This window comes from Typopeltis vanoorti, chromosome 17, assembly GCF_054136105.1.
Source record: "Typopeltis vanoorti isolate ZY-2024b chromosome 17, IOZ_Tvanoo_1.0, whole genome shotgun sequence".
Taxonomy (NCBI): domain Eukaryota; kingdom Metazoa; phylum Arthropoda; class Arachnida; order Uropygi; family Thelyphonidae; genus Typopeltis; species Typopeltis vanoorti.
Window position 1 is genome coordinate 51,231,153 of NC_143565.1, and position 19,787 is coordinate 51,250,939.

The 19,787-nt window shown below is 33.4% G+C and overlaps 1 protein-coding gene across 1 annotated transcript in view; it reads left to right on the forward strand.

The window, feature by feature from the left end:
• Positions 1-17,193, forward strand: part of LOC150097385 (unc-112-related protein-like) — a 242,219-nt gene extending 225,026 nt beyond the window's left edge. Inside the window, exons 12-13 of the mRNA XM_090407312.1 lie at positions 6,069-6,215; positions 16,771-17,193. Of these exons, the coding sequence (XP_090263438.1) occupies positions 6,069-6,215; positions 16,771-17,061 (438 nt within the window). The 3' untranslated portion in view covers positions 17,062-17,193. The remainder of the gene's footprint in view (positions 1-6,068; positions 6,216-16,770) is intronic.
• The last annotated feature ends 2,594 nt before the right edge of the window (positions 17,194-19,787 follow it).

Below are 19,787 nucleotides of genomic sequence, written 5' to 3' on the forward strand. Positions count from 1 at the left end.
TATTTATATGTACTCTTACATTCTTGAATATTTTCTATAACTTCTGTCACTTCAGTATTCTTTAGAACATTCCTGTTGAATGATTTCTATCACCATGCTTTCACTTCTTGTTTCATTTAGCAAACTTTCAAGAGTAATTACTTCAAACGTCTAGGATTTCCTTATCTTCAGTTTTCATGTAATTTTTATAATCTTTGATTCTTTTTTACAGTACTGTTTCCTCCATTTCTGAGCTTTTCTGTAACCTAAAACATTTTATTTTATTTACTTATTTTTATTATTTTTTTTTATTCGAAAACATTTTTTCACCTTCCTGATATTTATTTTTTATCTTCTTACTGAAGTCTTCTCATTACTTTGGTTTAGCTACTTTTTACACATAGCTTAGCTCTCTTAGATTTTTCACTCTATTTTAGGGTATCTGCCAACTTATTGTGAGGGACTTCATTATGCTTTCTTCTTGTCCAGGACTGCTTCTTTAATAACTTTTGTCCACCATTGTGTTCTTATTTTTCTCTTGCTGTGTCAGTCGGTGTTTTCTTCAGTTTGTCACTGAAATATTTGAAATAAAAGAGTTTGGTTCTTGTTTACAAAGTGTTTATTTTTTTCTTCAGTGATGTTTGTATAGTTGAGTCTATAATTTACGTGTAAAAGCTGCTCAACTTTAATCCCTTTTAAAGTTTTCTTCCATGCTGTTTTTTTTTCAATGTGATATTCATTTTTATTTTATTTAAAACTAAGTGGTGGTCACTTCCAGTTTCAATTGCTCTGTATACTTTTGCATCCCAAACCAGTGTGAAGTTGTCAATATCAACATAATCAGTGAGGCTTTTCTTATTTCTTGTGTCTTCTCTCTACATGAACTTGTGCACATCTATGTTGGAACTTGATATTAGTAATGATTAGTCCATATTCTGAGCAGAAATCCAGCAGATACTTTCCATTATCCTTTCCCTTTTCTTCAATTTTCTCAAAATATTTCTGAACACTTTGGTGGGATTCATTTTTCACTCTGCTGTTTAGCTCTCGGACAAGGACTTTTTTTTTTCTTCTTCTTCTTCATGTCAACTGCCTGCTCTAATGACTCAAAATATTCCTCCACTTCTTGTTTAGGAGAACCTTCTGTAGGACCATAGGCTCAAATAAGTTTAATTGTCCCTTTCCCTATTTATTGAAGTTTGCCCACATAACTCTACCTATTAGAAACCAGTATTAGATTACATACTCAATATCACCAGATCAGCCCAGGTGGTGTTAAATGTATAAATAGCTTCATTAAACAGGATCTTCAAATATATATATATGTATGTATGTATTGTGGAAGGAATAAAGGAAAAATGTGATCAGCAGATTCCTTGAATAGTGCAGTGCACATGCAGGAAGAGTGACCGGCATGATGAGAAAGGCAAGATCAGTTTATAAGAGGAAGTTGACTGAGCAGGCCAAAGAGTGCTTTCACTGTATGGTGAGTAAAAGGAAGAATGATTATGGAAAGATGATAACTTTAATGAACTCTGGTAGGGAGGTGATAGAAAAGCAGAAGATATAATTGAAACATTGAGCAGTCACTTTCAAGTGTGTGTCATCGATGTGAAGATAATGCCATGACTGATGCAGTAAAAATCAGTATGAAAATAGAGATGAGGTGGAGATGTTCAGGATATTAAGAAATCTCAGTGTAATTGCAGATTGGATATCAGGCAGGCTGTTTGTCTCAATACTGATGGCGTCCCAGAGGAATGGAAAGAAATCAAGATATTCCATTATATAAAGCAAAGAAGTTGACTGGCACTTTGATATCATCCCGTCCAGGTGATTCTGTTATTTGCCAAAACATCCTTGACAGACAGTATTTTACATCACCAGCCTATGGTGTGAAAGCAGCTGGAACTGGAATTCATCAAACTAAGGGAACTTGTTCATCCCTCAAGGATCTATCTAGTATCAGTTTTTGTAACTGTAATTGCTTGTTCTTAGTTGACAGGAATGGAACTCACTGAGATCATCTACTGCAATAAACTTATCTTGTAGGTTTTTGTTAATGGAAAAAACATGTCTGGAGATTATAATTAACTTTTACTTAATTATTAAGCCAGTATTTTGCCTTACTCTTGAGGCATTATCTTTCTAGATACAAAGATAAGAATATGCACCTGCATATATAGGCAACCCTAATACCCTCTGCAGACACAGTAAGATGTTAATTGAAAGTTTTGCTAAAGGGAAGCAACTACAGATATCCCTCCCATGGACATGGGCATCATTGCAACTTTCAAAGCCTATTTTCTTAAAAAGACATTCTCAAAGGCAGTAGAAAACAATGGAAGAAAATGCAATTACGCTCCAAGAATTTGGAAAAATTTTAACATTAAACACGCGGTTGAAAACATTCATGACTCATGGGAGCAAGTGTCTTCTAGCTGCATGAGAGCTGTTTTAAAAAACCTTTTGCCAGAATGCATTAATAACTTAGGTGGTTTTCAAAATCCTGTGAACAACATGGTTGAAGAAATTGTTTCAATTAGTGAAGATCTTGGTTTTGATGGTGTTGATGCAGAAGATGTTAAAGAATTATTGGATTCAAATTCAAAAGATTTCAGTGACAACGATCTTCTTGAAATTGAACAACAACTTGCATATGAAGACAACGAACAAATGGAATGTGAAGATGAGGTTCCAAAGGAGATAACAATCAAAGAACTGGATGGAATATTTCACGGTTTAGAATTGCTTAGACAGCAAGTAATGGATATGGATCCAGATGTTAATCGAAGAATGCTTGTTTGCCAAGATCTAGAGAGTCATTTTGCTTGTTATCATAGTTTTCGCATCCTGAGTGGTTAGCGTATCTGCTCTCCAGCCAAAAGGCTGTGTATTCAAATCCCGCCGTGGGCATGGATGTTTGTGATTGTCTGTGAAAATAATAGTGGTGATGGTGAACAGTAGATGCTGTTGGTGTAGATGAGGCAGTTTGTGGGTGAAGTTGAGAGATGGAGAGTTGTAGAGTAGGTGCCCTCCTCTGATGAGTCTTAGGACTCCCTGGAGGTGTCAAATAATAATAATAATAATTTATGCTAATAGGAAAAAACTAAAACTGTTCAAACAACTCTTGATAACTTTTTTTAATAAAAAATTGCAGCAACTGATGTAGGTACAAGCATTTATTAAATATTTACTTTGCATTCATTTTTTATCTTTCCTAAAAGAGTACCGTATAAAACAAATTATTAATACAGTAATTGATCATGGACGAATTGTAATTTTTACCATTGATTATTATATTTGATTAATGTGATTTTGACATGTGTTAACATCGAGGGATTAATTAATCGCATTAATCAAGGGATACCCTGTATATTTTAAGTTAAGGATTTTCTCGAGCTGAGGTAGATTCCGTAAACATTTTCTGATATTTAAATATATATATCTCTATATATTAAACATGAGAAACTGCATTTTCAAAGTGGCTGTAGCATAGATATTGGACATAAATATATATATATATATATATATATTCCCCCGATATTAGCAGCTCTTTCAGTTTGACCAAAATATGCCACTTTCTAGGAGCAGGGAATATTGTAGATGCCAAGATCATTTAAGTGGAGTGGAGTCTTGTGATTGAGCAGATAAGAGTAACTGATTTTTGGTAAAAGACTTGAAAGAGGTTTGGATTAATCTTTTCAGAGCATGTGATTTCTTGAGATGAGATGATCTGGTTATAAGAGAGATTTTTTATGATCTGAGTTTTTATGATTATTGGGTTTGGATGAGTGTAGAATAATGTTCACTGAGACGGCATCGCTCAAAATGGTGTCATGGATATGATTAATTTTAGGTGACTAGTATGGTCTGAACAAGTACTTCTAGCTTGATTTGATAATGCTTTAATAACATCATGCTGTTGGGGGGTGGGGGTAAAAAGATGGATGCACCTACCAGTGTGCAAGTTAGTTAGCTGAATGACTGTTTGCTTCAGGTTCAAAAAATAATTACTGCTGAAGATGGCAAATTAAGTATGGAAATAGGCAATAGAATATGCAAAGCTGGTATGGTGGACTACCAATTCCGAGCGATATTATATGTATATTAAAGCAGCAGTTTAATTCACACACACAAAGAAAATAAGATTTTTATTTTTTGTGTCATGAATTAACATGCAAATTTGAACTGCCAGCACTGACCTTTTCTACACATTACTTGTTTATATGGGATAAGAGAGAAATTGTCCAAAACAGTCAACAGTATGCATGAGTGTGCAAACCAATTTTAACTCCTGGATCTGAGTTGATTAAAGATCACAGACAGCTCTGAGAAAAATTATACAGATGGTATTTGTGGCAGATTCATATAAAAAATATAGGACATTAAGAACTAACTTGGGCATAGATGAACCATATCAATTGAAATGAGCAGTGGAAGTGGAAGGTTATCAAATAAATGATATCAGGAAAAAGACCCAGTGCAAGTCCTATATATTGGTAGATTGTAGGTAGCAGAGACTCTAGAAGACAAATGTAGTAGCTGATAATAGTGGAGTCCTGGAAAATAACAGATTAATTTGGAGGAAACTTGTTGATAGGAAATTACTAATAATAATAGGCTTGTAGTGCTATCATTGTTTCTATCCTGTGCACACCTCATTAAGCTATATATATTGGGAATTTGATGCTAATAAAATGATTTTTTTTTTTTTTGATTCTCTTGCAAAATAAGATTACATAAAATATTTAAGAAGCTTTTCATAGGAAAGTTATAAAGAAACAGAATGCAAATAACAAACTTTTGTACATGCATAAGTGATGAAATTTGTTTGTATTTTTATTTTAAAATGACATGTGGCTTCTTATATATTCGTGAATATACAAACAAATAAAATATCGTAGTTATACTTGAATATATAGATTTGAAAATATTGTTTCCAAGTTAAGGAAATTAAACAATTTAAAAAACCATATAAGCTGTGCAGTGGTTACAGATGATACTCAATGCTTAGCTGTCTTTCTCATTTTGGATCTTTATTTACAATTTCAATCAATTATACATTGACATAATTCTGATGAAAAGAAAATGCTTGCTTAAAAAATGAATTGCTTTTATTTACTCGAATCTAACTTGCCCTCGCATATAACTCGCACCCCTGATTTTACTTTATGAAAAAAGAAATTAAAAAGTTTTGCATATACCTCACACGAAAAAAAGTTTAAAACTTTCAGAAATAGTGAATTGTTGTTATGACAGTTTCAGATATTTTGGAATTCGGTTGAAGAGAATCAGCATTTCAATTCAACAGTCATCAGCTTGCATCGTTGAGTCGCATGATCTTGTGTTAATACCACACCAACCATATGCATAAAGATGGAAGCAACCAGTAGAAGAAATGTGTGGGAGTCAGAGCATTGACTTCTACTTGATCTTGGATTGCACAGGGGTGGAGCAGTGAATGAAGTGAGGTTTAGGTTCTACATGGAGTGGATGGCAGCTGGCGGCTGCAAAGGTGGGAAGATTAAGAGACCATCATTAGAACTGTTGTGCATCTGGAATTTGAGAGATTGGGACATGATTTCACTAGAAATAATTGCCAAGAATTTTTTATCAACTGGCATCTCTAATGCTCTGGATGAGAACGAAGATAATACTATTTGGGTAGATGACTGTTTGTTTTAATTTAATTACAGAAGTATTGTTGCTAAAGATTCAGATATGTCACATGATGAAGGTGAGTGACCAATTGCTTAAATAATGTTGATAATTAAAATTTAAATGCATTCACTTTATAAATAATGTAAGCAATTATAAATTATAATGGATACTGAGGATTTAATTATAAACATCAGTTTAGTTTTTTTTCTGAAGAACTTTAGTTTCCAAAAATCTCATCATATATCTCACACCATGATTTTTTAACTTTTGGGGTAAAAAGTGTGAGTTATATTCGAGTAAATACAGTATTTATTCATTCCTTGCACATGCAACTACACCCTAATACTAAATTGATATAGAACTCATTTTTTTTTTTTTTTTTTTTTTTTTTTTTTTTTTTTTTTTTTTTTTTTTTAATATTATAGGCAGTGCAGAGAATTCTTGAAGCTCATGCTAATGTGAAAGACTTGAACATTGTAGAAGCCAAATTAAATTTCATCAAAGCTTGGCAAGCACTTCCTGAATATGGGATTTCGCTCTTCATAATAAAATTTGTTGGTTCCAGAAAGGAGGTAGGTTAGATTTTGAAAATGCAACTTTTAGCCTTATATGTTCTGTGTGATGTGTCTAACAGATAATACAAACAAAACTAATTCAGTTAGTTACTAAAGTAATTCTCATTTAAGTATATAAGAATGTAATTGGGTAACAAATCCAAGTCAGGTATTCATAAGTTCTTAAACAATTGACCAAAACTATACTTGTTTAGTTTTGAACTTTTACAATTTTTAAAACTGTATTTTTTTAATTTTGATTCACATGAAGTTAGTGTATGCTAGGATTTTCTTTTTTGTATTACAATTTTTTTACTGATTAACATTTCTGCTTTGTAACATTTGTCTCACACCAATCTAGCATTACATATTTTTCTCTTGTATTCCTATTCCCTCCCCTCCCGCCACTTTTTTTTTTTAATTTAAGAGACTTTTGATGTCTCAGTTCAAAATTAAAATCCATATAACTAAAGATTACTCTTAAAGATATTGCACGAGTATCATACATTAAAGTTTTTTGCAGTTTGTATTGATTGAAAGATACTTTTATATGCTGGTTATTCTTCTTTCTTTATTAAAATAATTCCATACTAAAATTGGATTAAGAGTTGAAGCTTGAAATGGACTTCTACATAGCTTATAAAAATGATGTAGAGAACTGGCTGATGCTTCTAACCTGATGTCCAATGCTTTTAATGTATCACACCATTAGGAAAACATTTATATTATATTATAAAACATTATATGCCAAGCAAATGAGGATGGGCTGACAATTTTGGCCTTAAGATCACGAAATTGTATTCTGTATTATCTGAAACTAATTAAACATTATGATAGTACAACATAATCATATTACTAACTATTATGATAACGCAATTAACTCGCATAAATTATTCTTTATTATTTTCGTAGATTTGCCTGAGTATCATCATCAGTACAGATACAAGGCTAATTAAACTAACTGCTATATTCACAAAGTGCCACCTAAGTAGTTAAGGTTAAATTTTCTAAATTTATTTAATTATTTTTTTTTGTTTTTTTAAATTATTTAAATTGAGTTATTTAATTATTAAATAATAATTATTTATTCACCAGAGATCAGGCCAACAATTGTGGTAGCAGTTAGTCAGTGTCTTTAACGAACCAGTATGATTGTAGTATAGCTTGTTTCTTGTGTATATTTGTACGCTCCATAAAGGTCGAAACGTCGAATTGTAAAATTTTAGTAATATTAAACTAAAGTTTTATTCAAGCACGGTAGTTGTCTCCATAATTTCCAAAAATGCATTCGGATCACCGTGCAAGCCTAAAAGAAAGGATTTAATTATTCAATTATAATATTTTTTTTTTTTTTTAAATCCAGTACCTTGAACCGAACAGCCTGGAATTGCAGAACATGCTATCGACACCAGACATAGAGTTAAGTGGAACAAGACAAAAGTCGGTTCCTAATCGAACGGCTATACTAAAAAAACGTGAAACATTACTTCACTCCACTAACCTAAACAGATCTGATGGTCTACGTCTTTCCCCCTTGTGGGAGATAATACTTTATAATGCAGCAAATCTTTCCTAACATAGAATTGTATACACATATATATTTAATTTTAAAAAATATATTTTTTTTTTAATTATTATAATTGAATAATTAAATAATTATTATTTAATAATTATATAAATTTAGGCAATTTAACCTTAACTGCTTAGGTGGTGCTTTGTGAGTATAACAGTTATTGTTTAATTAGCCTTGTACCTGTACTGATGATGCCTGTGATACTTAGGTGAAAAATCTACGAAAAAAGAATAATTTACGCGAGTTAATTCCATTAGTATAATAGTTAGTAATATGTCTACTCACGGTATTTCATATATTATGGTGGCTGGGATGCTGTCCTATTCAGCCATCACTTATGCTGAATAGTCTAATTCAGCATAATTAGACTATTGGTGAAGTGGCATCTGTTTAAATTCAAAATTAAACAAGGCACAAGTAGCGTATTGTTAATTCTGGAATGAATGGTTTAATGTATTATTAGTCATTTCATTCGAGATTTAACTAAGATGCAAAATTCCTCAAAAGAAATGCTTGTACATAGGTGTAAGTGATTTTTGTAAATAATGTAATAATACTTTCTTAATGAAATTTTTTATGTTGTTATATTGTAAACTGTCCTGTAAATAACAGACAAGAATCATAAAAGTCTTTGTAAAGATTACATTGGAACAAGAAAGTTAGAGCAAAGTTCACATTAGCTTAATCAGCTTATAAACATAACCCCAGGCAGTCGTGATGCGAAGTCCGAGGTGTCTGCAAGGTACCCACGTGGGCGACATATCGGAGAGAAGATAGCACAGAGTGCAAAAGGCTTAGTACTGCCAGCAATCAGTGATGTAGTAGGGAGAGCAGCCACGAAGGATATAAAATATTTGGCAAGCTCGGACCTTTTTTCTTGGTTTGTGCCTCTCTCCCCTTGGTTTCGGGTTCCGGTAGAAGTCGTTCGTGCAGATGGGAAGAACGGTGGTCAACAACGGCCACGCAGTCAGGTAGCGGTCTGGTCCAGGCATAGCAGCAGCACAGCTAAACAGCCAGTGAAGACCACAGCTTTATGCAGAACCACAGTGCACCCATCTGTCAGAGTAGTATTGCAATCATCGGCACAGGAGTGATTCGTGAACATAATCACTAGTTGGCAAAATCGGAGGACAACAGGTAGCAGATCGAGGAAACTAGCTGAGAGGAGTCAGCAAAGATTGATCGAGAGGAAATTCCTGCTTAGTCCACTTGGTCAGTAACGTAAAACCTTTTATTTGTCCATTGAACTGTGAGCAGAGCTAGGAAGAGTTAATGTAATAAGTTAATGGACTTGCTAATATATGACAGGACTCTAGTACTGTAACCTGTGGTAAATTGTTGTAATTCTAGAAGTATATTGTAACTTGTCCTTGAATCATTTTCAGTGTGTTATAATCTAATCTTTGGATATTGAGTAGTTATTCACTTGCATATCTGTGATAAGTGAACGAGAATAGGACAGTTTGATTTGCTGATGTCTTTTAGTGTAACGCTTTAATTGGATCTTGTCTGATAGATTGGTGTTACCTGCAGGAACAAAATTCTTATGTTTAGAATAACTGATTACTATATACAATACCTTAGAATGAATAAACATTCTTGTTTTCTTTACCTAAGTAAATTGCCTGATTTCTCAAACCAATGCACCTCTTGCTTAAATTAGAACCTGTATAAAAAAAATTCAAGCGGGGGGGGGGGGGTATGACTGCTAATTGAGGAAAGTAATTTAAGGGCTTGTTGATTACTAAATTCCTAGATTGTGTGACCGTCTGCGTGTTAACTCTCTGACAAGGAGATTTCTCTTGTATAGGAATTAAGATGCTGCTGCTTCAAAAAATAAATTTTTCTTAATTCTGAAAATGAGCTAACTCTAGAATTGCAACCAAAGAGAATTGGCCCTAGCCTAAGGTATTCTCTTTGTTTGTAGGATTTCCACAAGTGATCTAACACATTAACACAAGTGTATAACAAGATAGTAATTAAGATAATAAAACATAAAATAAATAAATATACACTTAAGAGAAAGAAAAGATATAACAATATGAAGTAGATGATGAAAGATTTTCACTTGGTTATACTATAAATTAAAGATGCCAAGAAGTTATATTCTTGTTTTAATCCTTTATCCAAGTGTAAGTGAATAAAGTTTGCATGTGAAGTATCTTCACGACTGGACTACTTGTATATAGAAACTAATGACTTCGTATGAGTTGTCTTATTATCCCATAGTGCAAAGCACACATCCTTTCGAGTGTGTATAATGCTATGCATTATGGGAAGGTCCACTACTCAGACTAGTTTGACCTTTAAACACTCTCACAATTATGCGTAACTGCAAACCGACAAGAATAAAAACTGACTAGAATAATTACAAATAAATAGTATCGAACGTGAGTGAAACACGTATCGCGTGTACAAGATCAGCTAGCTGTTGCTGAGGAACTTTCTGTAGGTATTAAAGTTCATTTCTTCCGTTTTTAAGGTTCTGATTAGGGTTTTCCATATCTCTGGGAGTATTAGGCCTTGATTTCTGTTAAGGTTCACAGTAGAACGGGCGACTGTGGCTGCTTCTTTGAACATTCTTGAATGGTAATCTTCCTCTAAGTAAGGGGAACAGCTTTGTCCCACTCGATGACATGGTTAGTTGTGGAGAAATGAGACGATAGGCCAGAAATGTCCTGTCTGTTGTTTTTGACATAGCCTATGTGCTCCTTTTGCCTGATTTCGAGGCTTCTCGAAGTCTGTCCGATGTAATTAGAGCCACATGAGCATGGAATATTATAGACTCCAGCATATTTATCGTAAACTACTAAGATCTCCAAAAGACAACCATCCTTTCTACAAATATGCTGGAGTCTATAATATTCCATGCTCATGTGGCTCTAATTACATCTCTAATTGCCCTGAAGAAGCCAACAGATAAGTGTGGCAAAACTAGTTGGTTCAGTTAATTAATAAAATTGATCAATAGTTTGACCTTTATTGAGATGAAAAAGTAAAGGAGTGTTCATCATAGGCCTAGAGTAGTTAGAAAATATAGGGGTGCAAGAGAGCTTGTTAATATTAGGAGAAAGAAAATGCAGATAGGAGAAAAAAGGGTCAGCTCTTTTATATCATCATATAGCCAAAGGATATCATTTTTTTTTTTCACCAGTTGAAAAAAAAAATGATATCCTTTGGCTATCATTTTTTTTTTGCAGCTAAACAACTGATACCAAGTGGTTAACCACTTGGTATTGACAAGCATGACTGGGATTGCTTTCCAGTCATGCTTCCAATTGACCATAAGATCACATTGAACCAAGAGGATGGAACCATTTAAAAAAACCTCTAATAGTAAAAATAGAATTTCATCTCCCCCTGGTAAATATTGTGTCTTACACTACCTAGACAAAAATTTCGTATCAATGAGACTTATTTGTGCCTATGGTCCCACAAAAGGTTCTACTAAGGTAGAAGTGGGGGAATTTTTTGAGGCTCTAGAGAAAGCAACTGACACAATGAAAAAGGAAAAGTTGGTCCTCGTTGGGGATCTGAATAGTAGGAAATGATTGTCAGATATACAAAAATATTTTGGGAAAATTTGGAGAAAAGAGCAAAGCTAATAATAATGGCAAATACTTGTTGGATTTCTGCTAAATGACTGTTTATTACTAACACAATGTGCACAAATTCACATGGAGAGAAGAGGCAAGGAATAAGAAAAGTCTCATTGACTATGTTATTGTTGATAGTGATGTTTTTTTCCTGTTGCAGGACACCAGAGTGTACAGAGGCTTGGAAATTGGAAGTGATCACTATTTAGTCTTGAGCAAGATAAAATTGAATTTCATATTGAAAAGAATAACATGTAAGAAAGTTTTAAAGCGAATAAAAGTTGAGCAGCTCTCAGATGTGAACTGTAGACTAAAATACACAAAGATTATTGAAAAAATAAATAAAAGAGTTTGAGAAAAATTGTTAATGAAACAAGCAGCGATAGCACTGTGGTAAAAAAACACTCAACAGACATACAGTTAGGAATACATATCCATACTTGAAGTAGAAAAAGCTATCAAAGGCTTGAAATGTGGAAAGGCAGCAGGAGTAGATGATATTCAACCAGAAATGCTGAAGTATGGTGGTATAAAAGTCTTACAGTGGCTGCACTGCATAGTTCAGAGGTCCTGGAAAGAGGGACGAATTCCTGATGATTGGAGTAGAGCTGTCCTAGTACCCATATATAAAAAGGGAAATAAAACTGAATGTGAGAATTACAGAGGTATTTCCCTACTGAATGTTCCTGGTAAGATTTATGCAAGTATGCTTGAGAAACGGTTGAGAAAAACTGTGAAAGAAAAGCTTGGTGAAGAACAAGCTGGATAAGCCAAATAGAGGCTGTCAGGATCAGATCTTCACTTTACGACAAATAGTTGAGAAATCATGGGAATATAACAAAGATCTATATTTGAGTTTTGTCGATCTGGAAACAGTATACGACAAGGTGCAGATAGAAGCTATTCAATACGCTACAGTTATATGGTGTCAATGGGGCATTATATAACTGTAGCGTATTGAATAGCTTCTATCTGCACAATTCTAACTGCTGACTTACAACTCAAATAAAGACTAAGTATTGCTTGATTTGTAAGTCAGCAGTTAGAATTGAAGGAAGTACAGGAAGATGGTTTAATGTTAAATCTGGTGTGAGACAAGGATGTACATTATCCCCTCTGTTATTCATTATCTATATGTATCATATTATGAAGGAAAGTGGTATTAAACATGATATCAGAATTGGAGATGTTAATGTCAGCTCTTTGCTTTATGCAGATGATGTTATACTTTTAAATAAATCTGCTACAAGTTTGCAAGATTCTCTGACTAAATTGAATAACTGTTGTAATAGATATGGTATGAAGGTCAACATTAAAAAAACAAAGACAATGAAAATAGATAGAATTGTTGAAAATGTCAACGGGGAACCTGTGGAACAAGTAAAACATTTCAGCTACTTCAGCACGATTTTTACTGAAGATGGTAAATTAAATATGGAAATATACAACAGAATCAACAAAGCTGGTATGGTAGGAAGTCAATTGAATAAAATAATATGGAATAAGAGAGAAATTAGTCGTATACAAGACAGTGTTCAAACCAGTTTTAACTTATGGATCTGAGAGCTGGGTCAGATGTAACACACTTGACCATAGACTATAGACCACAGATATGAGAGTTCTGAGAAAGATTTTAGGCATGAACAGATGACATAAATGGTAATATCATAATATAAATGAGGATATTATAAAAGAACTATACATTGTCAGCACCCAGGAATGTGTTATCAAAGCTAATCTCAGGTGGTATGGTCACTTAAACAGAATTTGCGAGGAAAGATTAGCAAACAAGTATTCTCTGCCAGGTTGGCAGGAAAATGACCCAGAGGAAAACCAAGATATAGGTGGATTGATACAGTACAAAGTGCCTTAGACCAGTGCTTCCCAAACTACTGGATGCCAGGGCCCCCTTTGGAAAAATTAAAATATTTCATTGCCCCCTCGAAAAATAATCGTAATATAGACATATATTATTATAATATTTATTGTATTTATATTCAATACAAAACATACACAGCGAATATTGCAAAAATCAAATGCAAATATTACATTTTTAGCATCTCACATACACATTTGACATGGCATATTATCTCATATTTTTATATAGATAGATATATTGTTATTGTACATTTGCCATACAAGCACATAAAACGTAAAAACGATTAGTAATTAAGAAAGAATTAAAAACATGAAAGTTAATAACAATTTAATGTGATGGATGTGTTTCAATACTGCTACACCAATATCAGGTGAAATATTTGAAACTGCAATGCTTAGATTTCTGCTTTGAAATGAAACTTATATGAATAAGCATATATTTACTAATATTCATTAAACGCCGAAATACGCAGGAAGCAAAATTTGTGAACCCACACCAATTGTGTGATTTTTTCCATTAAAATATAAAAAATAACAAAAAAGAAATAATCAATAAAAATTAAATACGTTTCTCTTAAGACAAAGAAAACAACTTAGTCTTAAAACATTTGAAAAATGGGGGGAGGGGGTTGCCTGCAAAAAACGAACCTTTTTAAGTAATGGAATGCCCAACACACATTACATAATCAGTTCAGATTCACTGGGCAAGAGGACAGCTGTAGGATGCATGTTCTACTGTTTCCAGTTGGTAACAGATATCACAGATTGGATGGATCTCCAATATTAAAGTATTCTCCATTTGATGGCATTTACTGGAAGTCAATCACATGCAATTCTCCAAGCAAGATCCCTCATGTTAGGGTATCCTTGGAACTTCAGTAAGTGATGAAACAGTGTGTTATTGTTGATACCCAACTGTGGGAAGGGCCACTACCCAGGCTGGTTTCGACCTCTATTGAGGAGAAAAAGTAAAGGAGTGGCAAAAGAGGTTAATGATTTTTTATATCAAATTTTACATTTATTAATGGAAAGAATGTCAATGTCAGAATGTTGTAGTATTCAGGAATAATTTCAGCCTTTGGACCTTTATAATCATTTATTCTAAATAGAGAAAGATGAAAAACCAAAACATTTTATGGATTTTTGAAGCCGTATTGCTTTTAGCCAAAAGTCTCCATGCTTCTTTGATAGTTGAGGAAATACCTTTTTAACTTCTTGGTATCAGCAGGACTAAAAAGATTGCACAGGTTTACTATATAATTGCTTTTCTTCAGCTTCTGTAATGTCTGTAGTAATGTACAACTGAGCAGTGAAGATCATGGTTTTATGTACTATGGCTTTAGAAAAAAACAGAAAGTGGCCCAATTTTCCGGTCTTCTAAGGTTTTAATGTTTTTGTATATAAGTTCTTGAACTCGATATTGGTTAAGTGGAGAAGGGAATTCCAAGTATAGTTTAGGGTTCTCTCTCAGGGACTAATGCAAAAGGAATGCCTCCAAGATCCCACTTTCCAAAAACTTAATTTTGTCTTGTTTGCATTAGCAGTTAATCTACTGTGATCTTGCTAAATTTTTCTAAAATACCAAAAAAAAAAAAAAAAAAAAAAAAGTATGTGGAATCATTATCCCTCAACGTGCCTACCATATCGTCAGCATATGGTAATACCCTATTTTCCTTCATAGTTGAGAAAGGAGTTTGTTTTGTGAATGTGTGGGATGAATTTGAGAGCCATATAGCTGTATAAAAGAGATGGGCTATATTTGAAAGGATTTGGTGTGGGTCATTGCAGAAACTGTTGCTGCAAGAGATAATGGCTGAAATGAATGTAAGACCTGAGGATGCAAGTTGTATGTGAAAGACCAGAAAAGTAAGGTAGGCAAGTTTGTGAATGAGTGAAGAGAATGAGAGGAACACAGGATGGGTAGGCAAATGGGGGATTCGGAGTGGACAGAGAAAGTGGAAAGGGTGCAACTTCTTTATCCCTTCCAAACACAGGACACCAAATCTGTGCCCAGTAGTACAGGGTAGTCATATCAAGGTTGTATGCAGGCAAAGGGTGTAAATAATTTTGCCCTTATTCAATATCTTAATATATTTTGTTCAAAAGAGGTCAAATACTTATGTTTGTTAGGGTCCCATTCTTAAAAGTATCACTTAATTCACAGTAATGAGTCATGTTATGTAGAAGTGCTTGCATTTCAGTGGTAGTGATCGTTGTTCAGTATGGACATGATTATTATTTGCTATGTTGTGTTCTTGAACCTCTCCCTGTTATTGAAACAGGGAGGTTCAATTAAAAAAAAAAAAAAAAAAAAAAGGATGGTCAGAGCAAATTTCAATTAACTCTCCATACAGATGTTATCTTAGAGTGCAAAGAGGATAAATAATGAGAAGCACCTCCTTTTCATTAGTTCAAAAAGGTCAAATAATTCCTTATCTGAAAGCAAATGACTTTAGATATCTTTGCTATCCTACCACTGCAATCTTAAGAAGTGTTTGGTGAGATATAAAATTCAGTAATTTGGAGGGATTGGAATAGGAGTAGCAATCGGGGCTAATCTTAGAGTCCTTTTGTTCTCTTCTTCCTCTTCCACATACAAACAATTACGTCGGACTGAGTTGATTTGAAGGATAAACAGGATAATACAAATCTCTTATGATAATGTATAGTACTGTAAAACTTTATGCCTGCTCAGCTGTTTTGGAAGAAAACAAAATAATTCATTGCCTCGGGATTTGATTGTTTGGTCTTGTTTGCTCCAGGAATAATTCCATGACCTAATACGATTGTTTCCTCTCTGGCACTTTCTTTAACAGGTTATAATGAGACTTAAGTGTGGTGAATAAACTAAGGTATTATCTTAGAACACTGTTCTTCCTTCACCCATTAGGTCTTCCACTACAGAGTTAATTAGTGCTTGGGAAAAATTGGGCAAGTGTTCCAGGTTCTCTGTAACACCTGTATCAAAAAAAAATATTACGTTTTCCTAATTTTGAGAGGTATCTGGCCATATCTACTGTTTGTTTAAAAATATATAGGCACCTTCCTTGTAAGGAGTGTTAATGAACTCATCAGTACTGATTATTGGAAATTCCATGGGGGTTCTATCACTTTATTCCATTCCATCTGAATTGAGTTCCAGTATATCTTAGTATTTGAAAGAATTCTTTGTGTACATTGTAATCTTATTTCTCAAGATTATAAGATAAATTACTGATTGCTAAGATTGTTATGATATGTGGTTGAGGTTCCCATGCTTTGTTAATGCATAAATGATTAATTTAAAATTCAGAAATGACGTCAACAGTTTAAACAGTTTGTTGTTTATTTTCAAATATATGGTTCTGGAAATATAGAAAATTTTCTGAAAGTCTGTTTAAAAAAAAAAACCTGGTATTATCACATCAATTTTTTTTCAGTACTGTATATATTATACATCTCCAGAATGAAAGAATATTCTTATTTGTAGTTTTTTACTACTGTTATCATTAAGACATTATTATTTGGTAATTTCTCTCTCTTTCAGGAACTGCTTGGCGTGGCTTTTAATAGACTCATGAGAATGGATAGCAGTACTGGTGATCACATCAAAACATGGCGTTTTAACACAATGAAATCTTGGAATGTGAATTGGGAAGTCAGGCGAATGATAGTGCAGTTTGAAGAAGAAAATGTTGATTTTAGCTGCCTGAGTGCAGATTGTAAAGTAGTTCATGAATTTATTGGTGGATATATTTTCCTTTCCATGCGTTCGAAAGACCAGAATCAGGTTCTTAATGAAGAACTTTTTCACAAACTGACAGGGGGATGGTCATAGTTAAGCAGAAATTTTTCATAACTGCATTTTTTTTAGACTGTATGAAGAACAGAAAACATCTGCTTAATTTTTTTATGTAGCATTTTGTGATATATATTTGATTTCTTCAAAGCAGTTTTTATATGTATACATACATACATACGTACATATATATATATATATATATAAGTGCATTTACAGAAGTTAATTTTTTTTTTTTTCACTTTTATGTATTTTTTTTTTTTTTATAACATTTTATAAGGTGTTTTCAAGAATATTTTTTGATGAAGTTAGTATATTATATTATGTGTGGGGTTCATATTATTGACGCAGCACTTTTGAAATAGTGAAAAGAACTTTTCTGCCTTCCATTTATGAACTATAATCATCTATTTTTATAAAATATTTTTGCTCCTGTTGTATTACTTATTTCATTTTTTTGAAGATAATTTTAAATTTTGGACTTAAAGTAGCAAAATTCTTAGCATTGGACACAATCTGATTTCTTATTACTCTTATGATCCGATCTCTTATGATTGCAGGTTCACTGCAGTCATAAGAGATCACTATAAATTTAAAAAAAGATCTTTGATTTATTGCACTAATAAAATCTTAACTCTCAAAGTTGGTCATGAGGTCCTGATTTACGCTTACAAGCAGACCCACACTTCACTGTGCAGGCTTTTGGTTTTGGATGCCTGCACGGTGACTTATATCTGTAGATGTGTGTTCGTGGGGCCAGTTTGCCTCTTCTGAGGGATGAAAAACTCCAGTTTCCAGGTGGAAAAAACCCTCTACCTCCTTATGAGACTCACTGACTCACCATTAGTCAAGAGAGACCAGATTAAGATTCTTCACATCATGGACAGGAATCGAGCCTAGATCTTTCTGACCAGAGGGCTTCTTCTATACCGACTGAGCTATAGAGGCTCTGGTCATGAGGTAGTAGGCAATTTTTTGTTTAAATTTCTTCCCAATAATTGGAGGAATGATTTTTAAAATACTATATAATAATAATTTAATATGACTAATGAAGATTGATTTGTGTATTGGATAAGTGATTTCATGATTTATTAGCTGAACTTATTAATTAATATATGCAAAGTAAATTTCAATAATAAAAGTAAAAAATTACTTTGGATATGTTGACAGCTCATATTATTAATCTTGGGGAGAAGGGAAAGCTAATTTAAATTTCTGAATTTTAGAGAAAGGTTTTTGAATCTTTTTTGAAAGATAATCAAAAGTTGTAAGTGGAGATTTCTGTGGTTTAGAAGTTCACATGGTATATTCTGGTAATTGGACCACATTTTTTTTTTTTTTAATAAGCTAATAAGCTATATAAACACAATGAATTAATAAAAGACCCAACAAGTTTCGTAAGTCATTTGACTTACATCTTCAGGGGTAAAAGGTAACTGAAAGTTAAAACAACAAAAGAGAGATTAACAGTTCATACTATACAGTTATAGCCGTCTGACTATTCATAAAATTAAAAATCAGAATGCAGATTCAAAGCAGTGCTGGGTTTAAAGAATGCTGGATGATGCCACGTTCTGTTGTTCACATTCATAATGTCCGAGGTATATTTTTTTATTAAAGCTGACCAAGCTTGGTGAAGAATTAATCCTTGATTTTATTGCATTGTGTTGGTATTTTAAGCATGTTTGCAGCTTCTTTAAATTTCCTTATGTAACAGTTTTTTTTTCTATGTACAACATGTTTGTATTCTGCCATAGTACATTGTGGCCAGAGGAAGTGGTATGGAAAGCTAGACCAGATTATTGTTCTCTTCTGTTTTGTACATCCTTTTGGTGTTCGTTCATGCGAATTTCCCAAGATCTTCCTTTCTGTCCTACGTAGCAGGTGCCGCAAGGACAATAAATGTGGAAACACAAATATAACATCAGAGGCTACTTTGATGTTATATTTGTTAAGTAATTTAGCCATCTTGTCTGTAACGTTTTTGATATATGGAAGCGTGATAGCATTTTAGAAATCTTGTTTCTGAGAGATGCTTGTAGGAGCTGTATAGAGGATTTTTTTGATAGTCTTGGTTTCATAACCATTCTTTTGAAAGATCTGTGTTAGATATTCTAATTCTTCGTTTCTCTGTTTTTCTGTGCCGGAAATGTTATACGCTCTGTCCCTTAGGATTTTTATTATACCTATTTTCAGAAACAAGATTTCAAAAATGCTATCACGCTTCCATATATCAAAAATGTTACAGACAAGATGGCTAAATTACTTAACAAATATAACATCAAAGTAGCCTTTTTGCCACTGGAAAAAATTTTGAGATTTCTACATCCCCCGAACCCTCCTCATCATCCTTTAAAAAAAACCGGGTGATTACAACATTTATTGTTCTTGCGGCATCTGCTACGTAGGACAGACAGGAAGATCTGGGGAAATTCGCATGAACGAACACCAAAAGGATGTACAAAACAGAAGAGAACAAAAATCAGGTCTAGCTTTTCATACCACTTGCACCGACCACAATGTACTATGGCAGAATACAAACATGTCATACATAGAAAAAAACTGTTACATAAGGAAATTTAAAGAAGCTGCAAACATGCTTAAAATACCAACACAATGCAATAAAATCAAGGATTAATTCTTCACCAAGTTTGGTCAGCTTTAATAAAAAATATACCTCAGTCAGACCTTGGACATTATGAACGTGAACAACAGAATGTGGCATCATCCAGCATTCTTTATACCCAGCACTGCTTTGAATCTGC